This window comes from Leucoraja erinacea, chromosome 8, assembly GCF_028641065.1.
Source record: "Leucoraja erinacea ecotype New England chromosome 8, Leri_hhj_1, whole genome shotgun sequence".
In the NCBI taxonomy this organism is placed as follows: domain Eukaryota; kingdom Metazoa; phylum Chordata; class Chondrichthyes; order Rajiformes; family Rajidae; genus Leucoraja; species Leucoraja erinaceus.
The window spans coordinates 63,215,563-63,241,369 of NC_073384.1; the positions used below are offsets into that span (position 1 = coordinate 63,215,563).

General features: G+C 41.2%; 1 protein-coding gene across 1 annotated transcript in view; it reads left to right on the forward strand.

Annotated features, from left to right (window-relative positions):
• The first annotated feature begins 229 nt into the window (after window positions 1-229).
• The window catches only part of LOC129699770 (uncharacterized protein C2orf73-like), a 37,431-nt gene continuing 11,853 nt past the window's right edge, over window positions 230-25,807 (forward strand). The window contains exons 1-3 of the mRNA XM_055639838.1: window positions 230-378; window positions 12,438-12,618; window positions 14,441-14,600. Of these exons, the coding sequence (XP_055495813.1) occupies window positions 320-378; window positions 12,438-12,618; window positions 14,441-14,600 (400 nt within the window). The 5' untranslated portion in view covers window positions 230-319. The remainder of the gene's footprint in view (window positions 379-12,437; window positions 12,619-14,440; window positions 14,601-25,807) is intronic.

Sequence of the window (25,807 nt, forward strand, 5' to 3'; positions counted from 1 at the left end):
AATAGGAATTATAAACACAAAGTACCGAAAAAGAGCAATATAAATCAGAATGGTGTAACTTCGGGCATCGCAAGTCAGCCTGACATGCAGCAGATTCCAAGCAGAATCTCTCGCTCAAGTGATCGATCACACCTGGTGCAACGCGTGGTGCCGGCCCGGGGTTGCCGGGCTGCAGACGCCGTCACGTAGCTTAGCAACTGACGAGCAACGTGAAGTTTGTCAGGTGCATTTTTATTAAACAGTCGTGTGCGGTTGTGCAAACTTTCGGCAGAGTTGAGTGCGGCTGTTATCATCTTTTCCGCCGGGCCCCGCCAACAAAATGTATCAGGTTCCACAGGAATTGGTTTGCAGTCAGCGAAAGGTCTCCAGCCGCTCGAAGTAAGTGTGAGGGACAAAGGGTCCAAACAATAAGCAAAGGAAAGAAGAATGGTGTTCTCTGTACTTTCATTCACTGGCAAAGTACAACGTTTTATTTTGTCGTTTACTCTTAGAATCAAACTTGTCCTTTATAACTTCTATAAACTCCACTATCTAATCCAAGAGAATTATTGAATTTTACAATTCAAGATATGTTCTGTGACTTTTATTTTTTGCATTGGAACACCAAGTACCGCCTAAGAGCTATTTCAGGAAAGGGCAGTAAATCCACCGGCAAAATAAAAGGAATCCTTGTAAAAGGAATAAGTAATAAAAGGATTTTGGATCATAACAAGATGATTAGGGCAAAAGTAACCACGTTCTTTCCATATCGCACCTTCATTTACTATTAATATTGCTAAATGCAGAAACGGATTTTAAATAAATACTTTTGCTTAACATTAGTGAGCCGGAGCAGCAGGTGAATCACCAATCTGGTAATTAAGAATACTTCAGTAATAATCCGGGTAAAAAAAGGTCAAATCTCACAACGACTGCTGTGTGATTTATATTTGTTTAAATTGTGTTAATTTATAATATAATATGGATTAGTAAAGATGGCCATGAAAATGTTGTTGTGTAAACTCATCTGGTTCACTCTTGTTTGTTGGGGAGGTAATCTGCCAGTCTTACTTTGCCCACTAATGTGCTTGTCTCTGAAATGGTTTCGCAGGATTCTCAATTCAAGGACAAACTGGGATGGGCATAGCCTTTAAACAATCCCCAGATTCACATCTCCCCCCCCCCCCCCCCCCCCCCCCCCCCCCCCCGCCCTCCCAGAAATGAATGATTGAATAACCCTGGAAAAAAACGTTTTATTTTGTCGTTTACTCTTAGAATCAAACTTGTCCTTTATAACTTCTATAAACTCCACTATCTAATCCAAGAGAATTATTGAATTTTACAATTCAAGATATGTTCTGTGACTTTTATTTTTTGCATTGGAACACCAAGTACCGCCTATTTTAAGGTGAGAGGGGAAGGATTTAAAGGTGACCTGCTTTTTGTACAGAGGGTAGTGGATATAGGGAATTCGCTACCATAGAAAGTAGTAGGGACAAGTATAATTATAATACTTGGGACAGGTTAGGATTTGGAGGGATATAGGCCAAACACAGGCAAATGTGACTAATTCTGGCTGGCATCCTAATTAGCATTGAGTTGGGCCATAGGATCTGTTTCTCTGCTGTATGGTGTTATGTCTCTAATGTGTATTGAAGTTTTTGCATTGGCCTTTTTAGAAATTTGACACACAAATAGAATCATATTTAGATAGATACAATTTATTTGTCATTTGGATCCCTTGAGGTCCAAACGAAATGACGTTTCTGCAGCCATACATTACAAACAAATAGACCCAAGACACAACATAATTTACATAAACATCCATCACATTGCTGTGATGGAAGGCCAAAAAAAACTTATCTCTCCACTGCACTCCCTCCCCCCCCCCCCCCGATGTCAGAGTCAAAGTCAAAGCCCCCGGCTGGCGATGGCAATTGTCCCGCGGCCATTAAAGCCACGCTGGGTGATGCAAGGCCGCACACCAGGTGTTAGAGCCCCCGGCGTGCGCTCGCAGAGTCCCGCAGCCATTCCAAGCCACGCGGGGCGGTGCTGTAAGGCCCTGCTCCAGGAGCTCTTCGACCCCGCAACTCGGGTGGGAGAAGTCGCCGTTGCGGGAGCCCTGAAAAGCGGTCTCCCTCCAGGGACCCGTGGGCTCCCGGTGCCGCCGTCCGCCAGACCTGCAGTTGCAGCCTCCGAATCTTCGGAGGTCGGGCCGCAGCAGCGCTCCTCCACCCGCTCTGGACTCGGCCAGCTCCGTGACGGTGAGGTGAGTAGTCGGCACCAGAGCCCCCGGTCTTCCTGTTGGAGGCCGCTCCTCATTGCAGCCCCAACGACAACGGAGACCCGACAAAGAAAAGGTCGGGTCTCCCATGCAGGGAGAGATTTAAAAGTTACCCCCCCTCCCACCCCACCCCCCCACACACATACCCCAACAAAAAATAACAAAAACTACATAAAAACATAGACAAAAAATAATAAAAACGCAGACGGGCTGCAGAGGCTGCTGCTGACTAGATCCATTGATTTGTTACAATTACTATTCAATTGAAAGTCCTTTCATATAGGTTCAAAGTACTGTAGGCCATCTTTTGTCTGAAGAAGTGTCTGGACTCAAAGTCACCCATTCCTTCTCTCCAGAGATGCTGCCTGTCGCACTGAGTTATTCCAGCTTTTTGTTATAAGCATTTGCTGTCTTGTGATGGGCATGGCCGAATAATTATCTGGCTACGGACCGAAGATTGGCTATTGAGAATGATCACCAGATTGCATGATTAAAAATGAAGATTTGTCTCTTTTATGAAAGATCTGTGTCATTTCATCTTTCAATTAACTTTGATTACAACTTTTCTGTAACTTGGATATAAATGATTAGTGACTAAAACAGAATGTATAGACCCACTTGAGAAGATGGAAACCACTTGGGGTAAGGAAGATTCCTCTTGGATGCCTTATTTCTGTTGTAGTTTCTCTTATCTTAGAATTATTTGCATGAAAAAAACATGACTAGGTAGTATTTGCTCATGAAAGTGTGCCTGTCTGTCGTCCCACTTTTTGCTGTTATTTCTGTATATGCTCTTCAGTGCAAAATAATATATTTGCAGCAGGTCAAATGCCTCCATGTTTATTAGCCAAGGTAATAATTCTACGTGTGGAAGGGTGGTGGGTGTATGGAGCGAGCTGCCAGAGGAGGTAGTTGAGGCAGGAACTATCGCAATGTTAAGAAACAATTAGACAGGTACATGGATAGGACAGGTTTAGAGGGACATGGGCCAAATGCAGGCAGGTGGGACTAGTTTAGCTGGGACATGTTGGCCAGGTACTTTGGATCCGTCTTCTCTATGGAGGACACAAATAATCTTCCTGATGTACTAATGGCTAGAGGATCTGGGGTGATGGAGGAACTGAAGGAAATCCACATTAGGCAGGAAATGATGTTGGGACTGATAAGGCTGATAAATCTCCAGGGCCTGATGGTCTGCATCCCAGGGTACTTAAGGAAGTGGCTCTAGAAATCGTGGGTGCATTGGTGATAATTTTCCAATGTGCTCTAGATTCAGGATCAGTTCCTGTGGATTGGAGGTAGTTAATGTTATCCCACTTTTTAAGAAAGGCGGGAGAGAGAAAACAGGGAATTATCAGAATCACACTTTATTCGCCAAGTATGTTTTGCAACATACGAGGCATTTCATTGGCCAGGTCAGTCATACGATTAAAAGCAATAGATCACATTTTTACATGAACATCCACCACAGGAAGGCAGATTATTATCTAAATGGTGTCAAGTTGGGAAAAGGGGAAGTATAATGGGATCTGGGGGTCAGGGCCGGCCTTAGGGGGTGTGGGGCCCATTTGGGAACAATTTTGGTGAGCCCCAGGTTCCCAGCCAAGGTCTGTCTGCCCAGTTATTTAGTATATATTATGAAATTGTACACTAGGTGCTATGGATTCTACGCTGTGTGAATCTTTCCTGCTCCCGTTTGACTGTCAGTATCTCCGCTGGCTTCCAACCTTTACCGTAGCTGCTAATTACCATTAAACTGCATTATGTGATTAAACACAATGCCCTTGGAGACAGCGGCTGATTGAACGGGAGGAGACCTATTTGTTGATTGGACGGGAATTTTGAGACAAGCTGGTTGGTGATTGGACGCAACCCCCTTAGAGACAGCGATTGATTGGCCGCCAAATAATCAGGCACAAAATAATTGACAAATAGGAAAACAAAAATCGCTGGTCGGTGCGAACTCAGTAAACGATCTGGCTGTTTCACCAAACTAAACAGTATAACATGCAGGTACATACATTTAAAATAAAATTCTGTGATTACTTCACATGATTTCTCACTGTGTAAAGTTCAATATCTGACCAATTTCTGTTTAACACGTTTGGTCTGCCGTGAGCATTTTTCTCTCCCAAAACAGTTCATATCCAGCAATACGATCAACGAACCAGACAGTTGTACGCAGTCATGCGATTAGCAAGCGATTGATAAGATTTGATGGGACACCCTGAGCTTTTTTGCACTAGTATTAGGGTTAAGTTATTGAATTTATTCGTTTCTCATTTGTTCTCATACAATCTATGAGTATTGTGTTTACACGCCTGTTATGCTGCTGCAAATAAGAATGACATTGTTCTGTTGTGGGTACACATGACAATTATACACTCTTAATTCGACTCTTCACTTAAGCATTTGTGCAATAGAAAACGGGTAACCATAAGCACTCTGCGCCAAGTTAAAAAGAGTCAGCAGTTAGTCAGGAAGTGACTATTCGCCTCCAAAGAACAACCCTTTGTTTGGTGGCTTTACTAAATGGTGTGACTCAATATTCCTCCAGCAGTTTTTTTTTTTTTTGCTCAAGATCTGCAGCATCCACAGTCGCTTGCAATTTAATACTATGTTCCGCTGCGATCTAACTAATGGATGGCCCATGCTGAAGCACACGCAGCATTGAAATGCTAATACAACAATTAGCAATAATATTGATCAGTACAGTAACACGTAGCTCAGAGGACACTGGGGTTTAATTTTACAAATGTCCATTTTTACGAAGTAAGTCACTTTTGGCAACGATACCAGTTTTTAAGAAGGCAGACTTTGCACTGTCCACTTGAAAATAAATCAGCGGTTAATGGCAATGTGATGGTGTGCCTGCCACCAAAGCAGCAGGCACCGTGGGAGGAAGGTGGGGGAGAGGGAGATGAATGTAGACGGACAGGGGGTGAAACAAAAAGATGAAGAGCTGGTCTCAGTCCAACAGCAGTACAAAACCTGAAACAGCTGGTCACAGGGCTAAGAGGTTGAAGTGCTTCAGGCTGCTGTTGGACTGAAACCAGCTCTTTATCTTTTTGTTTCACAGAATTACTTCAACCCCGGTCTCTGCATTATAAGTGCAACATGAACAGTGATGGAAATGGGTTTTAGGAACTAGGGGTACACTAAGGTCCGTGAGGCTGAGGGGAAAGGAAGGGGGGGTCGGTAGACACTGTAAAGGCCCCGTGAGAAATTTTATTTATCTGAAATTGAAGATAGACATAAAGCTGGAGTAACTCAGCAGGACAGGCAGCGCAGCGACTCTGGAGAGAAGACCCTTCGTCAGACTGAACTCTCGTCGGTGAGAGTACTTGTGATTGTCTGAAGAAGGGTCTCGACCAGAAACGCAACCCTCTCCCTAGAGCCCATGCCCGTCCCGCTGAGCCACCTTCAACTTCAGAACGAAACAAAAAACACAGAGTGCTGGAGGAACTCAACGGGCAAGGCGGCTGCTGAGTTTCTCCAGCATTTCTGTCTACCGCAAAACGTCAATGATTCCGGGAATGCTGAGGCGACAGGGTGAATGAGAGGGAGTGAGAGAGCTAGAGAGAGACGAGATGGGGAGCGGGTGAGAGCGGGAGAGAGCGCGCGAGAGAGAGCGCGAGAGAGGGAGGGAGAGAGCGAAAGACAGCGAGACACAATGTGGGTCGGTAGGTGAGTGACTAACCTGCACACCAAGAAGCCCCTTCTCGTGGTCCGGAGCACTCAATCATGATGGTGAGTTTTAATAAATTCTCAATTGGTCATCAATGCATCGATCTCCATTCCTCAGTAAATGTAATTATGATTTGGACAAGTATTAATGACGCCACGTGAATTTTATTCGAAGGAACGCGGCGTCATTTATACTTGTTCTTAACACAATTACATTTACTGAGGAATGTGGATCGATGCATGGATGACACATTGTATAACTACTTGTTAACTACTGGCTGTTAACAAGTGCTAACAGTAATAGTTAACAAATCGTTTTTTGTCTAATGGCCATGCAGCTGTTGTTATCCATGTTCGTTTTAAAAGAAAATCCGGATGGTGAATGTTTTAAAAAAAAATCTTTATTTAACAAAGCAAATTCGTATTTCCGTATAAAATACGAAACATTAGTGCGGGGCCCCCCTTAGGCGCGGGGCCCAACTGAGAGCAATCAGTCCAATCGGCTTAAGGCTGGCCCTGCTGGGGGTCCTTGTTCATCAGTCAATGAAAGTAAGCATGCAGGTACAGCAGGCAGTGAAGAAAGCGAATGGCATGTTGGCCTTCATAACGAGGAGTTGAGTAAAGGAGCAAAGAGGTCCTTCTGCAGTTGTACAGAGCCCTAGTGAGACCACACCCTGAGTATTATGTGCAGTTTTGGTCCCCTAATTTGAGGAAGGACATTCTTGCTATTGAGGGAGTGCAGCGTAGGTTTACAAGGTTAATTCCCGGGATGGCGGGACTGTCGTATGCTGCGAGAATGGAACGCTGCATGTCTCTAAGAGAGGAAAAATGAAAGAAGGGAGCACACAAATCAAAGAAACAGAAAAGACAATCTTACAACAAAGTGCTTTAGCCCCAACGGGCTAAATAGGGATTTTCCATTTAATTTCTCTGTCTAAAATTACACCTCTTTAATATAATAGAACTATCATGGGTATTGAAAGATGTAGTTTTTCCAGGAAAGGCATTTTATTTTGTGTGCAATTGTATGAAACAATTGAAAGGTGGATTAGTGATGCTGGCCAGAAGTTTTAATGGTGATAGCTGTCAAAATTCATTGCAAGTTGCAAAACATACTTGGCTAATAAAGTATGATTATGATTGTAATGGCACCCATTTGTACCCAAACATTAATGTTAGATGTGGGAAGTCATAGTCACTACATCAGTTTATAATTCCCCTTTCCCTATCCTTTCAGCCATTTGATTTCCAGTCTCTTCATTTCCCATTTTGTATAATATGACTTTTTATTTTCAGTATTGTACTTATTTCTCTTTTCATGGCCTATCTGACTTAGAAAGGTGGAATTCTTTATTCATTGCACGTAACAGTCCCTTGCATTGCCAAAGATGAATGGTGAACGATTCAGTGTTATTTTATCCAAGTAATTAGACCCTTCAGGGGATTCTAAAGAGGCTAAACAGGAAAATAGTTATTTCTGTGAAAGAAGAGGTGGCTTAAGCACGCATTTACAATTGGAGAGAAATCACTAGTTTGATAAGCAGCAATTTTTTTTGGCTATTTATCAATCCCTATTGGGTGATTGTGCACATTCACTGTTCCATTGAAGTCCTGACATGGTTCAAAACAGCCTTTTAATGCACAGCCTCCAGCACAGTTTCTCTAACGTGGTATTTGGTAACACTTGGTAGTGTTTCAGTTCTCGTACATCATACTGTGGAATTGGCTGTTTTGTTAAGGAAATTCTCTCAATGATCCAGAATTCACAGTTTGCAAACCAGCCTGGTGATATCTTAACCATATGGTGATCTGCCATACCTCAATCCTCTAAAATTTATAATTGGTGAATAACCTTTCTAAAATTACATTGGCCAGAGGACGTGTTAGTTCCTATGTGCTCAATTATTGTTCATGGGATTTTGCTAAAGAATATTTGGTGACATAGATTCTTCACTCTGTACATTTGTACCTGGAGCTTTTGAGTTGTATTGCAGTGAATCATGCTGAATTCATCAATTTCAGATTGTCCAGAGAGGTGGATGTCAAGCTGTTTCACATTATCTTCAAGGTTATTGGCTATAATAATGCATATTTAATGATTATGAAATAAAATCAAAGCATTAGTATGGCCAAATATTTATATAACAGATTCCATCATTATGTTTGTTGGCAAGGAAATGAACAGCATGATGCTAGCCAGAACCTATGTTTAAAGTCACCATGTAAATGTCAGTAATCTTCTCAAACATTTTGGAATAAAGAAGTTGCTTGCAACGACAACTTGTATTAACATTGCACCATTATTACTAATAATAATAATAAAACATCAGAATGTTTTTCACAGAAATCGGTTCCCATGAAATATAATGCCAGAGAAGAGTGAACTCGGCAGAAGGCTTCCGGTTTGGTCAAAGTATACATTTTTGAAGGACTATCTTAAGGGAGGAAATTGAGAAGAAAGTTTAGGAAGATTTGGTCCCTGGCAGTTGAAAACATTATAGATCTTTTGAATACAAGAATAAGCAAGAGGTAGTTTTGGAGAGGTATAGATCTTTCAGAGGGTTGTATGAGTAGATCAGATTATAAAGGTAGGGACAAATGAATGAAAGGAAAATAAAAGAGAATTTTAGAAATGTTTAGCCAGAAAGCTGAAGTAGGTAACCATAGCATGGATATCTGATCAAATGTTGATCTTTAGTTCAAATATTATACCAAGAATGTTTTCCTCTGGGCAGTTGCCAAGGAACTGAGGTGGTGGCAAGGGAAGATAATTTGTGATGAGAAGCAAAGTTGCCAAGGAACTGAGATGGTGGTGAAGGAAAGTAATTTGAGACATGAAGCAAAGTTTACTTTTCCCCCTAAATGATGGGCAGTTGGTTGGATGGCAGGTCCATGGGAAACCAATGGCTCGGCTTCAGAAGATCTTTCGCTTCCTTACAAGCTCAGCCAAATACTGATCTTTTGGATCAACTGGAAGTCTGATGCCCCTTTGCACTGACCCAATGTTTACACTAAGGAGTAGTTCATTCGCGAATAGTTACTGACTCTGTGGAAGAAGTTAAGTATGGATAAGTTTAGAGATCTTATTTTACTTTATTATTAGTGAGTTTTTGTGTGATTTTAATTATTTTTTGTTTTTAAATGGTTTTGCTTAACATTAATTGAATTGTTTTTTTAAAATGCCTGTATCAGCAATATTCAGAAATGTTTTAAAATCCAGAGCAAAGAATATGGTGGACATCAGATTTTCGACAATCCTCCGTCTCAGAATTATACCACTCGCATTAGTTTGAAGGACAATGTGATCAGGTGTGGTCTTTAGAAGAATGGCATTTATGATAGGTTTGAAAGGAGACAGTACGTAGTATCGCTGGATGTGTGGCCAGAGAGCAATATTCAATCATTGGCAGTTTAATGGACTGAAAGAATCAAGAGAAAGTGGCAAGACTCGTAACGATTAGAGTTAGATAAAGCTCTAGGGGCTAGTGGAATCGAGGGATTATGGAGAGAAGGCAGGCACGGGTTATTGATTGGGGGCGATCAGCCATGATCACAACGAATGGCGATGCTGGCTCGAAGGGCCGAATGGCCTCCTCCTGCACCTATTTTCTATGTTCCTATAATTTCTCTTTCCCACAACGTACCTTTAGCTCTTACCTTGACTGTCGTGTTTTTCAGATTATAACGGTTCTGCCATTATTTTTCCTGTCTTCCACTCATTAACTCTGGTGTGAAGATGATGCTCAACTACCTTTTCAAACTCTGTTAACGTTGATGGATATTTCGCTATTGTTTTCTGCAATATCGGTACTGTTTTCCAGTGATTTAATTCCTCTCCAGATATGTTAGTTTCCCCTTGTTTAGGGCTTGTAACTTTATTTCAGCTCTGGAAGGAAACACTTTTCAGAGAATTAAATTAAAGTGGCATTTTTATGTCCTGCAAGATGGAGATTGCTGAAGCGGTGACAGTATTACTCTGGAATTTGGTTCTTCCTTGATTGCAGAGTACAATAATGCAAGTTCCCTTGGGGGAATAATCTTTAGCTCTAACACATGCAGTGTACAACCAGCATGTGATGCTGAGATTGCTGTAAAATGTGCAGATTCGACTGGACAGTTTATACATTTATAAATAATTCTTCTACATATTTTGAGAGCAAAGATGATAGTGTCCCTACTGAATGTATCTGAAATCTAATGGCCTGGAGCTTGGTATGTCCTCCAGCTGTGCAAGCAGGCAGAACAATTCAACCATTGCCAAGTCAGGATTGATTTAAATAATGCAAACAAAGATTACCAATGGTACTTTATAGAGCTGGTATGTATTGAAATATGAAATGTTAACATCAAGCAATAATTGTTTCATTGTTTTGAGACAAAGTGCTTACTCTGGCAGCCTCTAGTTTATGATTTTTATATTGATGTTTTGAAATAAAAGGAGCCAGTTTTCTTTAGACTGCTGAGCACCTAGTTGGACTGGAAATCCACCACCATGTTTGAAGATTTATTCTTCCTGAGGAAGAAATCGTAGATATCCTCCATGTTGGTTGAATAGCTGCTAGCAGTAATAAAAATAAATTGCAAGTTATCAGATTGTAATGCCTTTCAGGGACAATAGTAATTTGGAGTTTTGTTTTGTTTGTTCAGTTAAATTTAGAGTGCTTTGCAGAATCTCTCAAATGACAATATGATGACAATCCAGCTCATTGCATGAGTGAAGCACCGTCAAAACATTTTTGAGATTGAAAGAACTGTGCAAGTTACTCTAAAGCTGTGGAAGTTACGTGGGCTTTGGGGACTTCAATTCTAAGTTTCAAAGAACAGTGATGTCAGCTTTTCCTTATTCTCAATATAGTTAGGAGCCGCCACAGGACCCCCCCCCCCAGAACCAGAGGCACAAAACGCACCGGCGGGGCGCACGACCTCCCCTGTTGATGTCTTTCCAAGTGTGGCAGAGGTTCACCTGCACCTCCTCCAACCTCATCTATTGCATCCGCTGCTCTAGATTTCAGCTGCTACTACAAGTGGCGGTGGCATCACGGCGCAGGAAGACGTATGGGCAAGCGTGAGGCTTGGCACGAAATCCCATGGCGGGATTCGGACGGGTGCGAGCCTGCCAACTCGAACACGTTTCCTGATGCTCCGGCGCCGACTGTTCCCCGGGCACTGTGAGTAACACCAATGAGGCCAAGTCCTCTTTGGGAGCGGTCCGGATGCCAGCATGACCCACGGCAACTCGTCCATCCAGTGGCCGGTCAGAAGCTGGGCACTTTTACAACTCCCCGGGCTGGCCCTCCATTGATGCCAAATCCGGGTCACCTTAGTGCGGGGTCCAGAATGGGTAGTCCTCCTCCATGGGGGAAGACCAACCAGGGGAGTGGCAGGATACCCTCCGGCTACCGTAACCATCCTGTGCCGAGGGGTTCGGCAGTATAATGGGACAGCCGCCACAATGTCTCATATTTGTTGCTTGGTGTGGCAGAGGTTTGCACCGCCTCTAGTGGTGTGAACATTGACTTCTCGAACATTGACTCCCCACCCCACCCTCAGATCAGTCTGAAGAAGGGTTTCGGACCGAAACGTTGCCTATTTCCTTTGCTCCATAGATGCTGCCTCACCTGCTGAGTTTCTCCAGCTTTTTTGTCTACCTTTGATTTTCCAACATCTTGGATCTTGGTACATAACACAACGGGCAAAATATTTGTTGCCAGCCCTTAAAGGTAGGGAAGGAAGGGTGTGATTATTTGATCCTTGCCCCAGGTTTCCCCTTCTACTGCCGAGCTATAGTATCCCTTTATCTATTGGAGTTGTCCAATTCTTGTGGCCATTGACAAATCAAAGCCAATATTGCCCTTAGTTAGTACTTGAAGTAGTAGTTCAAAATTAGCTGTTTTTTTAGCAAATGAGCATAATTATTCATGTGGGCAAATTAGCATAATTATTCATAATTATTGAAAATTTCCTATCTATTTTATAAATAATTTATCTGATTACATACCTTATGTAGTCTCCAGCAAAGGAAGTGGGCTCGTTTCCTGTTGCTAAGCACTTCTGCAATGTCTTAAACATGCCAATTCTGAGAATAATTCATTCAGTTCCCTCTATCATTTGTCAAATGGATCAATTGTATCCTGAGCTACATCACTATCCTGATCTTTGTCTTTTCTCACATCTTCCTACTTCCTCCTTCAAACTCTTCACATTTGTGGGACTTGACCCTGCTGTCCATCCGCATCATAAAAGGATAGCTGATCTTCATGCATGCATTCCTCCTTCAGAATGGCATATTACAGACAAGTGCCTAGCAACAAGCTATTTGCCCACCTCTGTCAAAGACTGTACATCTTTCATGGGATCAGATGATAAATTACTTCTAAAACACAGGGAAAATAAAATAAAATAGACACAACTATGTTTGTTACTTAATATTGCTGTTCAGCCTCTCTGAAGACCTAATTAATTAACTGTTTGGTCTCTATGGTTTCAGCACAAACTCTGCAGGAATATTCAGCAGAATCCAAGACAGCACCAAGTGCCCATCTCAACGTCCAAGATCGCCAACTCGTCATAAACCTCAGCCACATTATGCAAGATATATCAGAACCAATTCAAGATTTATAAATGAGCCTTTTGCGTATATGGGAACTAAAGCTACAATGTCAAATCAGGTAAGTGATATGTAGATGATATCTAAATCTGGTTGGTAGGATTTGAAGACTTGTCGATGTTTCTGGTCAAAACCCTGCATCAGGACAGAGTAGAATGGAAAGATGGCCAACAGGGCCGGCCTTAGGAGGTGCGGGGCCAAATTGGGAATAATTTTGGTGAGTCCCAGGTTCCCAGCCAAGGTCTGGAGAATCATAGAAATATAAATAAAGTATTATAGACTTTATATCTCAATGGTAGAATGGAAAGTAATCAAAATGTGCACTTAAAGTGCCGGCAAGTTAATGGACCAAACAGATCTAAGCTACAATTTAATATAAAATTGCATACATGTAAGCCTACAAGTAACAAACAAAATGTGTAGATCAGCGCTGAAAAGTACATAGTTACAATACCATTTGTTTTGGTGACTGTGAAATTATTATTTTTTTTTTAAAGTTATTTAATTAACTAGATCCTGGAAAACCAATAATCATTGACGAAAAGCCTGTCCAGGCATTAAATTTTGGGCTTCAGCCCCATCCTACCCTTTTGGCTTCTACCCCATCCTAACTTAGTTGTGTGTGTGTTGGTTGTCTGAGTGATGTGTGTATGCTAGTTGGCCGTGCGATATGTGTGTGGGAGGGAAAGAAGGGAGGGAGGGAGGGAAGGAGAGAAGGGAGAGGGAGGGAGGAAGGGAGGGAAGGAGAAGGGAGAGGAAGGAGAAGGGAAAGGAGAGAGGAAGAAGAGTAGGAAGAGGGCAGGCGGCGGATGCCGGGGTCTGGGTGGATGGGTGTGAGCTGAGGCTCCATCATTGCTCCAACACCCGGCCCGCCCCTCCCTGTATTGTTCACTATGTCTTCGCAGAGAGAGAGAGGGGCGGAGCCGGGGCTGTGCGTGTGAAGCATGGTGACTGGAGGGGAGGGAGTGCTGGCCCGGGACAGTGAGGGAACTTCCTTCTCTCCCCCTTCTCCATTCCCCCTCACACTCCCCTCCCCGTCTACACCTTTCTTCACCCCTCTACTCTCTCTCTCCACCCCTCCCTCCCCCCTCCACCCGGGGTAGATCTACCTGAGCCGAGAGTGGGACCCCTTGGGCACGGGGCCCAATTACTCTAGTGTGGGACGCGTTGGGCACGGGGCCCAATTGGCCCAATTGTCTTAAGGCCGGCCCTGATGACCAATATAAAGAGGAGGGCAAGTGTGAAACAGGAGGTAATAGCTAATAGCGGATGGGGGGAGGGGTGGGATGGGTTGGGATTGGGAGACAAAGGTAGGTCTATGAAAGATGGAGGCAGAAAAATCAAATTGAAATTGAGCCAGGTGGTGGTGGGGGGGAAGGGTGATAAGTAGGACACAAAGGAATTTGGTGCTGGAATCTGATAAATGATATGTGATATCTAATTAGCATAGTTCCTGCACTCTGCTGCAATAGCTCCTGGTTGTGGAGGTGGAGGTGCAGATTGAGGTTAATTGGAAGGACAGATGTGGATCGGAAGTGCTTTGGGAAAAGGATTATCTGAAATCGGCAAATTCAAATGTTTATACCTGGGTTATATCTAGTTTGAGTTAGGCCTCACCCTGGCTGTGGGAAAGATCAAGAACAGACAGGCTGAAATGGGAAGTTGAAATGACATGCAACCAGGAGCTCAGGGTGGTTATTACAGCGTAGTGCATGTGCTTTGCAAATTGGGTATCGCTTCTCATTCTTGGACAAGCAAATCAGCAGATGGAATACAGATGGAAAATTCTATGGAATAAACAAGAATATGCATATCATATTCTACATGCTTTAAGTAAGAAGGGTAAAGATAAATGTGACTGTAATAATTTGATTTTGTTAAAGTTTCAGTGGATGACGCATGAAACGCCCATCCTCATGCGACATACCCCAAGTTACAGCTTGGAAAGCACCCAAAGACACGACTTCCAGAACTTTGTCTGCAAGCCAAATCCACAAACCAGACATGGATGTAATCCAAACAAATATCCTTGTTCTGGCATAGGTAAGTAGGTATATTAGAGGAAAGAATATGCTACCCATTCAATATATTTATCTTCCAGATAGACTGTAGGAAATTAATTATCTCTGCTAATTGAAATTGTAAGTTGCATGGAAAATATTGCAAGAGAATGCAATATTACTTTTATACTGAGTTATTAAATGGTGACCATTACGCTCTAACCAGTGAAAGCTGAAGAGGTATTATAAATGGAGGCACGTGCAATCAATTAGCATAATTTGCTTTCACCTTTTTTGGTCTGGATTTGAATCCAGCTAGACTAATGTGATGTTTCCTCTGTCTGCTTTGGAGCAATTTTATAGTTGAATGATGAAGTTGGGCAGTCTGAACAAAATTCCTACTGGGTGTAGTTAAATTGGAAAGCTAGGGTAAAATTCACCTAAAATAATTAGTATTTAATTGCCAAGTTTTAAAGGACGCGTGGTGGAAATAGAAATGCTAATTGAAATTCAGGAGATTGGGCATGAAGATTGTCCTTGCCTGTGTTGGCTGAGACCATTGTCATGGTTTTTGTGGTACAAAGGCGAGCCACCTGGATGTATCATTTGATTTCTGAATGAAGTTCATGCATAGATTATTATCACTGGATCAGATTATGCTAGATGAAGGCTGACTCTCAAGTAGCATACAAATCTCCCTTTATGGGTAACTAGAACAAATCCCAGACGCAACTGAAAAGCATTGGCAGCAGATTAATCTAACCCTCCGAGTTAGACACCAGACAAAGCTGTGAAGACACTGGGAATATTCTTGAAGATTTCAGACATTCAAAAACATTCTAAAACTACCAATTTGTCAAGTCATTCAACATTTTAAAGTTATGCAGTGTCGTTAAAATGCTTAAAGTATTTGAAAACATGATGAAAACATTAAAACAACCACTATTCTCCTCTACTGAAATGAATGGAGTGGAACTCAATGCCAGATTTAACAAAGTCTAACATTGTTTGGGATATTCAATGGGCCTCCTAGTATTTATGTCACAGATTGTCACAGACTGTTGCAGGAGTCGTACATGCATGCACAAAAATCCCAATCCTTTTGGCACTTACAAGGGGAAATTCTGATGCTTGCTCACTGAACTACTGGCATTTCCTCACAATTCGGGCTTTGTTGATATCCTAAATCCAATGTGCATTTTTGAACAGTGAAAGCAAAGGTTCACCCATGGCTGGAATGAGAATGATTGATACTGTCATTGGCTGGAATATGTTCACAGCTGTGAGATCCTCTCTTGTGGAACATAACTCTCCTGTACACTATTTATTTGCGTAGAAAGGCAGTGCTTTCTTGGATAAACATTTACTTATCTGATCATAGTTTACACATCTGTAATATTGTAGCAGCACTATGGGAGTTACCCACAACTTGTTTTGTTTCTCTTTCTCATTTGTCTGGTACTCTTTGTAACGTATGTGGCTTGTGTAATATTGGGTGTGTTCTCCCTTGAGAGCTCTTTGTATGATAATATAAATGTTTCAGTAGAGAACTGGACAGAATCTGTGTGGGAGTAAACACACAGTGGAAATTCTACTTGTCTCGAAGTACTTTTGTTTAATAGAATGGTTTGTCATATCAAATAACTAGTTATCCTTCAGCATCTTAAGTGAATCAGAAAAGGCAAGATATTATCGGCAGACATGTGGTTAGCTTACGTTTTGTGTAATAATAACATCATATATTTTTTCATTGCCTCGCTCAATCCTTGCACTGCCCAAACTATCATGGCAACCAGTGAGTGTTTTCCCAATATTCTAATGAGAAAACCACCTCTGGGCCCATTGCAAAACGTTGTTCTCTCAAATACTGACTGTCTCCTGTCCAATGTGTGGCAACTTACTGAAGCAGAGTGTTCACAGCTAGAGCAAACTATGTGCCCTCAATCTAGCTTCTACTCCCATATCTCTTTCCACCAGAAGACTTCCATTAACCCATTTGTAATCAGTACCCACATTTAGTCTCTATCTCATTGTTAACTTTAAATGTGTGCTCTGTTCCAAAGCTCACTGTTTTGACCACCTCCAGTCATTCCTCCCTTTTCACCCCACAATTAGTGGCACTGCCACTTGGACAGAACCTGATATAAGTTTATAAATTATTTTTAAAAGGCTAGAATGATAATCCTAGGTCTTTAGCCAGGATGAAAATGTCAAATGCCGGAAGCCATCGCTTAAATGTGAGTAGGAACATTTTAAAGGAGAGTTGTAAGGCAAGTTATACTTTCATGCAGCGAGTGGGAGGTGCCTGTAACATGCTGCCAGGGGAGGTGTTGGAAGCAGATATAACAGCAACATTTAAGAGACATGTGAATAAGCAGTTGACGTATTGATATGGACCATGTGCAGATGGGATTAGTTTAGCTTGGCATTAGTTAGCAAACATGTCAGGCTGAAGAGTCTGTTCCTGTGTTATACCATTCTATGTTCTTTTTTCTATGTAAGGTTAAAGAATATAATTTGGTCTGTTTTGATATAAAAAGGGCTATTCTGTTCTGGGCACAAGACACCAACTTTCTTGCAGGAATACCACTGTGTTTGAGGCTGTCTTTGATACAATCGTTTGCATCTTCTTTTTGGAGACCCCTGGTCCCAGTGGCCCTGTGTAGTAACTCTGTACTGGAGCAGGCATAAAATATGGGATCTGTCCATACTGATTGTGGCCTGTCCTGCCATTTAATATTGTGTGGAACTACTCGAGTTGTTTGTTTCTTGTAAAACATCCAAGTTTCACAGCCATACAAAAAGCATCATTTTTGTACTGACCTCAGCCCATTTACCTAGTTGATAATGATCACACTAATGCTAGATGTCTACTTCATCACCAATTTTAGTATAATCTGCAATCCTACTAACTGTTCTCATCAAATCGTTGATATAGATAACACACAATATTGGGCCAGCACTGACCCCTGAGGCACAGTACTAGTCACAGGCCATCAGTCCAATAAACACCCCTCCATGATCATCTGCCTCTGAGCATCAACTAACTATGTATCCAGTTTGCTAGCTCTCCCAGGAACAATGCAATGTAACCATCCAGAGTAGCCTACTGTGTGGAACCTTTAAGCAATGGGTTTGCTGAAGTCATACAGATGTCTATCAACATCAAGTTTAGTACTCCTATAACACCACGGAGATTATTTCTTGAAATTGCATATTGAGAAACCTTTAACATTTCAATGCATCCTTATTCCTGAAATGTTGACATAGGTCAGAAGTAAACTTGTCAGAGTTTACCATGTTGAGATGTGAGGAAGTCATGATGAAACAGTTCTGTGCCATCTCAACTTTTTGCCTAAAGTTCTAATTGATGTGAAAATGGTACAAGATAACTCCACTCTAGTTAATTGAACCTGTCACATTGATAGGTTTAGATTGGGATATTATGGAGTGGAAATTTGTGTTTGGTTGCTCATGATAAACAGGCTCCACGGTGTTAGCTGTTCTCTAGGTAACGCATTCTCTAGATATGTTTAGCCAAATCACATTGTTTTGGAAGATGAACTCTGAGAATGTCTTTGGGACAGTCTTCTGGCTAAATCTGTTTCAGAATAAAACATTTTAAATTATTAAAACAACAATTTTTATGTTTGTTTGTTTTAAAGATAGATTAGTAATCTAATTTTCAGAGACCCTCTTTTGAAAACTAATTTGCAATCTGATAGAATTTTATATTGAATTGGAGAGTGATAATATTAAATTGGAAACTGATTTCTCAAATTTAAGTAACGCTAATTGCATAGTTTTTGATGGTTGAATTAACTTGTGTAAACTGGAAAATTTACTTCTGGCAATTCTTTCAATCCAAATAATGGCCAATATTTTGAATGCACATTCTGATAATAAGAAATTAAATATGGAGACTTGCGTCTGAGAAACAGGAAATGAGGAAACCGTTAGCATTCGTAATTTTTGTTTGCACAGCTAAAGATAGAATGAATCTATCAGGAATAATTAGGAAATTTTGCAGGTAATGAGAGGGAAGAACTTAAATATACATAAAGAGAATGATAATTGCTCGTTTCTGAGCTTTTCCCCCCAGGTCTAGTTTCAGTAAAAACACTGAATCAAGCGCTTGAAATAACTAAATTTTATTTTACCAAATGCGCACCACAGATCACACACTGTACCTATCCCCCACCGCGGGTTCGATCCCTGTGTCTATCTATTCAAGCCCCCTAGGCCTCGCGCAGACAGAGACACTACAGAAATTCTCCAGAAGATCGACCTATGCCTCGTGATCACGGCCTTTTATATTCCCTGCAAACCCGAGGGCAGAACCGCACAGGGGGTTGTCTTACAATTACCCAATAACAGACATCGATTAACCCCATACATAACAAACATTTCCCTAACCCAATAATACAACAGTTCAATACATTGTATTCACAACAGACTTCGAGATGAAGTCAACTATTGAAACATTTACCCTGATTAACAGAACTCTCAGACAAGGCTTAACACCCCATCCAATAAACATCCAGCAAAGTCAGATTCTGCAATATTATTTACAAGTTATTTACAAAATGTATATCTAGTTTGCAACCACCTAATCCATTCGATGCATTTGGTATCAGATTGACAAAGCTTGCAAGGTTTCCTACCCTTTGCATATGAATTGTATCTAAGTTCCAGAACCTTCTGGCACCTCTCGCAGCTTGTCCTAGCTCTGCATAGAGCATTCCCAATTTGACCAAATCTCCCAGCAAGCCCTGACACTTAACCCCATTTTGAAGTCCTGACTGGTCCAATTTAGCCAGGATTATCTAGAAAGGATTGAAAAACTTAAGACAACTAAACGCTGGCAAATCCTTTGGACGGTAGTCCACGTCTTAAGGTTAGAAAAGAAGAAGAATCTATCGTGAAAGTCATGATAACAAAGCACTTGGAAATTAAAAATGATTAGAACGAGTCAACGTAGTTTTATGATGCAGACATCAAGATTGGTAGATCTGGGCTTTTTTGTGGATGCAACTGCATGGAAACTCAGGAAACTAATGACTATATGGTGTGTGGTATTTGACACAGTCACACAAGGCAAAGTAGGGGTTCAAATGTTGGTGATATACTAATATTGTAGCATGCGTTTGTGTCAAGAGGACAAAACGATATGTGATCCATTTTCACCAAAAACACAGTGCTGGAGGAACTCATTGGGTCAGGTAGCAACTGTGGAGGGAATGGACAGGTGATGTTGTGTGTCAAGACCCTTCTTTAGATTGATGGAGTATGGGGGAGAAAGCTGTAAAAGGAGATGGGGGGTATGGTCAGCTCTGGCAAGCCCATGTTTATTTTCAAGTTAATATTAGAATCTTGTCAATCGCAATCTAAATGCATGACTTCGAAAGGAAGGGTTAGAGTAATCCATCCAAATTCATTACGATTGAAAGATAGATGGAGGAAAGGAATAATAAAGAAAATGTATAGTATCTGAGTGGATTTAGAGATCTGGAGATTGGACAAAAAGTTGGCCGATGTATAAATGAGATTTTAATTTTACAAGAAAGAACAAAAATGAAATGCTTTTAAAATGGTAACAAATTGTAAATGTTAAAGCTCGGAAGACTTGATCCACTGGCATGTAATATGTGGGTATTTAATTTGCAATTTAACAAGCTAAAAGGAGGACATTTATTTTTACAAGGTGCTTGAAATGGAGTAAAGTAATCTTGCTACAATTTACAGGATTTTAGGAAGATTGTACCTGGAGTGTACTGTGTAGTTAAAGACTACATGATTCATTCAATGCGTTGCAGTGGTGTTTTACTAGATGGATCTTTTGATTGACCCAAGATCAGCCTCTACTCACTGACTTTAGAATTATGTTCTTGCATCTATGCTGGGGGATTGCGGACAGCTGCAAAACGAATAGGATTGTAGTAGCAGGGCGTTTTAATTTTCCCAGTATAGACTGGGACTGCCATGATGCTGTGGCTTAAATGGCTGGAATTTGTCAAACGGCTGGAATGTGTTTGGGGAAAGCTTCCTCAGCAATGTGTAAAGAGCTTGTAATGGAAAGGGCAAAGCTTGATCTACCCTTAGGAAATTGGGCAGGGCATGTAGGTGAAGTGACAGTGGATGAACTGTCTGGGACCAGAGACCACCGTACAATTAGCTTTAAAATAGCTATGGATAAGGATTGGGTGTGCTCACAAATTAAAGTTCCAAATTGGAGCAAGAACAACTTTGATGGGGTTAGACAGGAATTTGAAAATTTTGATTGAAGTAAGTTGTTTGTGGGCAAGGGAACTTGACAAGTCAAACCAGGGCAGACCATTCACGTTGAACTATAGAGCCCTGGGAGTTATGTGGAATAGAAGAATCTAGGAGTACAAGTACATAGTTCCCTGAAAGTGGTGTCACCGGTAGATGTAGTGAAGAAGGCTTTTGACATGTTGGCCTGTATTAGTCACGGAATTAATTACAGACGTTGTGATGTTATGTTACAGTTGTGCAAGACATTGGTGAGGCCACATATGAAGTATTGTGTTCAATTTTGATGTCCCTGCTATTGGAGAGCTGGAAAGAGTGCAGAGGAAATTTACAAGTATGTTGCCAACAAAAAGTTGGACAGGTTAGGACTTTATTTCTTGGAATGCAGGAGGCTGAGAGGTGATCTCACGTGGTCACCACATGGTCACCGGGGTGTCGCCTTCATGGTCGCGAGGAGTTCCCGCATTCTGGGAACTAATCGCAACCTCACTATGGTCTCCCATGTTAAAAAATTAACGGCGATTAGAATAAAGTCGCCATGGAGAGTAGCGAGAATTCTCGAACCGTAGGTGGGTCGCCAGGCGGTCCTAATGGGTTGCCAGGAGGTCGAAGGTTCTCATAGGTTGTAGCCAGTGCTGACCGGTGAATTTCATTGGCGCTGTTGGGGAGAAAAAAAAGGTAAGTAGTAGTTTTCAGAACCAAGGATAACCAACTGGCAACGTTAAATGTCCGCCGAGCTTCACAGACGTGTATCTCTGGCTTCTTAAATGTTGTCTCCACTCCTCTCCTTCTACCCCCTCTCCCCCCCTTTTAAAGGACTTACCGTACACTGTGTTTAGCCGTTTTTTTACAGCGCCAACCTTCCTGTTCATTGTGGTGTGTGTGTCTGTATCACCTTGGCTTTGCACTGTGTCAATATTTTTAGACAGGGCAAGCGAGCTCTGTGTGTCTGGACAGTCGCCGGCAGTCCGCTGAAAAATCACCTAAGTGGGACAGGCTCATAACGCCAGCAAATGGGACCAGCTTAGATGGGACATCTTGGTTGGCATGGGCAAGCCTGGCCGAAGGGCCTGTTTCCATGCTGTATGGCTCTAAAACTTTGGGTGGGATTGTAAAATGTAAAGTTGATGGATCACATTCTCTGCTTAGTATATCCAGAAACAGGTGCCCTGATCTCTGGGAAGAAGTTGCTATTTATTGCTGAGTGAAAAGAAACTCGAGGCAAGTCTAGGCAAGGCAATGGTTGCAAGTCTACTTTACTTTTATAGTCCAAGCCCCTTAGAATTAAGTTCAAACATTTCTTTGTTATACTTTCATGTTAAATCTCTGTACTCTATATCACTTTACAGCAAACCCAGATTCCTCTGTAAACCTGCATTGACAATTAGTTAACATTTGAACTTTTTCTATTCCTTGTAAAAAATTAATAGCCTTACTCTGACACTTGTCTGCCACATCTTTGTCAACTGTCCAAAACTACTTACAAATACTTCAAATTTCTGAAATACTTTCCTCTGTCAATGAGAATATTTTAGGACTAGGATCAATACATTTTTGTGCTGGAGGATTTGAAGGATAGTATAATCAGTTTGTTTCGTCAGGTATATGGGAACCTGTGCCACACATCTGGTCCCAATTCCTCTGTTATTAAATTCTTTTTAAGGTACTGGTGCCTTTATTTTCAGCAAATATGAAAACCATCTGGTTTCGAATCTGAAAACCATCTCTCTTAAAGGCTCCAAATAGACTTTTTAAAACGTACATATCAATATTGCAGATCCAAGACCAAAGAGCTAAACAACATGTGCAAATTTGTGCTCCAAAAACTAGACACCTAACTGGAACATTCTTATTTAACCAATGATGCTAACAAAGTCCCCTTATCAAAAAAACTTTGTTTTACTTTAAAAGGATGCACCTTCCATGCTTTGAGTGTACCCTTTTAACAAGGTAACATTTCTCACGGGTATAGAGCTCAAAGTAACCGAGTATGCATTTTACTCTGCATCCAATGATAAATTGTACGAGAGGTCAACAATACACGTTCACAATGCATCTGCTATATAACCTGGCATCTTAAGTTAATATACAATGGTTCATGTTTTATTGATAGGATCACCTGTCAATTTGGGTTACACTTTGTTTAATCATAAACACCATGATCATATCTTTCTCATATGTATCGATTAATTTACACCCACTCTTCCACATTAAAAACTTCAGACTTTCTCCATGATTTTCCTGTTCAATAACATGCAGCATTTTTCATTGTAGTAATTCTTTTACATTTGGTGTTTTTTTAAATAAAAACTTGACAATTCTAGAATAAGACTTCATTCTACATTGCTATATTTAAGTTAGATATGTGGCCCTTGTGGCTAAAGGGATCAGGGGGTATGGAGAGAAGGCAGGAACAGGATACTGAGTTGGATGATCAGCCATGATCATATTGAATGGCGGTGCAGGCTCGAAGGGCCGAATGGCACCTATTTTCTATGTTTCTACACTATTCAGAGGTCATGTTCAAGAAGAGAAATTGAGATTAGACGAAGTTAGAATGGATTGAAGTTCATCCAACCTATTGTCTCCTATATTTCATTCTAAGATGTAGTTTGTAATCATAATCTACATGAAATATATCTGTATACAAGAACCCTTATAGATATGACCATAATGCCAAAATTTCTTGTTGACATGATAGGCAAACATTGACTTGTCCTGAATTATAAGAGAAAACTCTCAGTATTTCAGATGGTGAGAACAGTGAAAGCTGGCAAAAGAGGCAGGAAAACCGAATGATATGTTGTGGAAAGGTAGGGTGAACATATGATTAGAGATTAAAAAAAACGAACAAAATTGTGGCCCAGATTTGAAAAAAAAGAATTGGGGGTTATAGGAAAGAATTTGAGGATGAGGGGATAATGGAACAGCAAGCAAGAAGTGAAACAAGTACTGAAAAAAAACATTGAAGGAAATCCACTCAAATGAGGTGATGACTGAGTTTAGGACAATCTGTGGATGGTCTTAAAGCAGAGGTACAGAACTTGCAATCAATTTACTGGAATAATGAAACATGGAAAGGAAATTGATATCTGTCAAGAGGGCAGCTCATTGTGTGGCTGTGGATGCAATCTTTAGCAGTTGCAATTGATGAATGATTTCGAAAGATTAGTGTCAGAACAAGATGAGGGATGGTAAAATAATGTAGCTTTGTTAATGGCAAAGAAAAGCTAGGCTTGGTGTAGAGATGCATGCTAAGTTGCTGTGCTCTTGGATTTACTTAAAGGTGGCGGCTGGGAAAGTTAATGAAATCATAGTCATGGAAGAAGTCGATTAATCCCCAGAATGTATATCAGCCAGCAAAGAAATGTGTATCTTAATCCATTTTCCTTATATGCAGCCTTGTAGATTATGTCACTTAGCCCACCCTGTTGGTAGTGAACATTATACCAAATTAAACTAATCCTTTCTGTCTTCATTTGATCCATATCCCTCCATTCCCTGCATTTCCATGTGCCGATCTAAAAGATTCTTAAATGCCACTATGGTATCTGCCTTCACCTCCACCCCATGCAGTGGGTTCCAAGCACTTACCATTATTTGTGTAGAAAAAATAAATGTGTTCCACACATCTCTTTAAACTTTTCACCGCTCACCATAAATCTATACCTACTAGTATTTGACATTTCTACCCTGGAGGTGGGCGTTCTGGCCATCTTCCAAGTCTGTGCCTCTCATAATTTTATATACTTCTATCAGGTCTGCCCCCCAGCCTCCGATGCTCCACAGAAAACAATTCAAGTTTGATCATTCTCCCCTTGTATCTAACGTCCTCTAATCTAGGCAACCTCAATAAGTGCCTTAAAACCAATTCAATCACATTTGCAAAACATGACATCGCCTGATAACACCAAACTGACTGTCCCTAATTAGCCCATTGCCTTACAAATGTAAGTAAATGCTAAGAATCATGTCCAATAGCTTCACTAATGCTGATATGTGACACCAGCCTAAAATTTTCTGGATTTTCCCCATTTCTTCATCTTCATTAAGGCTCCTGCAATCCTCTCTCAATAAACTGGGATAGACTTCTCAATAAACTGGGATGGATATAGAGATGACGGCCCCCTGGATTTATCCACCTTCACGCTCTTCAAGAGATCCAAAACCACTACCATCACCTTGATCTCGGAACGCCCTTGCATTTTAGTATATATCGCATTGTACTCGCTATCCTCCATATCCATCTTCCTGCTGAATACCAAAGTACCTTGATAAATGCAAAGTACATGTTTAGTAGCTCGCCTACATCCCTTGACACCAATCGTAAATCCTCTCCTTTATCCTTGAATGGTCCTGTCTTCTCCCTCATTACCATCTTGTTTTTAATGTTTAATCTTTAATCCTCCTTGTCATGGACATTTCCTGTCTCCTTTTGACCCACCTGTTCCCTCTTTCTTGTTTTCCTTATTCCTCAAAAGTCCTATCTGATTTCATCTTCCTAAACTTTTCACATGCTTCCTTTTCCTTTTTGTCCAAATTTACAACTGTCGTAGTCATCCAAGGTTTACTGACCATATCCTTGTCTCTCCACCTAACTGGAACAGACTAGGCCTGAATTCGGATCAGCTCGTCTTTAAACAACTTCCACATGTCAGATGTGGACTTGCCCAAAACCAGCTGCTCCTGATGTACTCTCTCCAGCTCCTGCCTAATAATGCTGTAATTTGCTCACACCCAATTTTGTACCTTCCCCCAAGGTCTAAACCTATCCTTATTCATAACTGTCTTAAAACATATGAAGTTGTAATCACTGTTTCCAAAATGTAAACACTGGGACGCCTGTCAATTGTGTGGACATGTTTCCCAATACAAGTTACATTCTGGTCCCCCCTCTACCTGTAGTTGGACTATGCATAAACTGTGTCAAGAAACGCTCTTAGTTGCACCATACCACTTTTGCCCCATCTAAGCTAT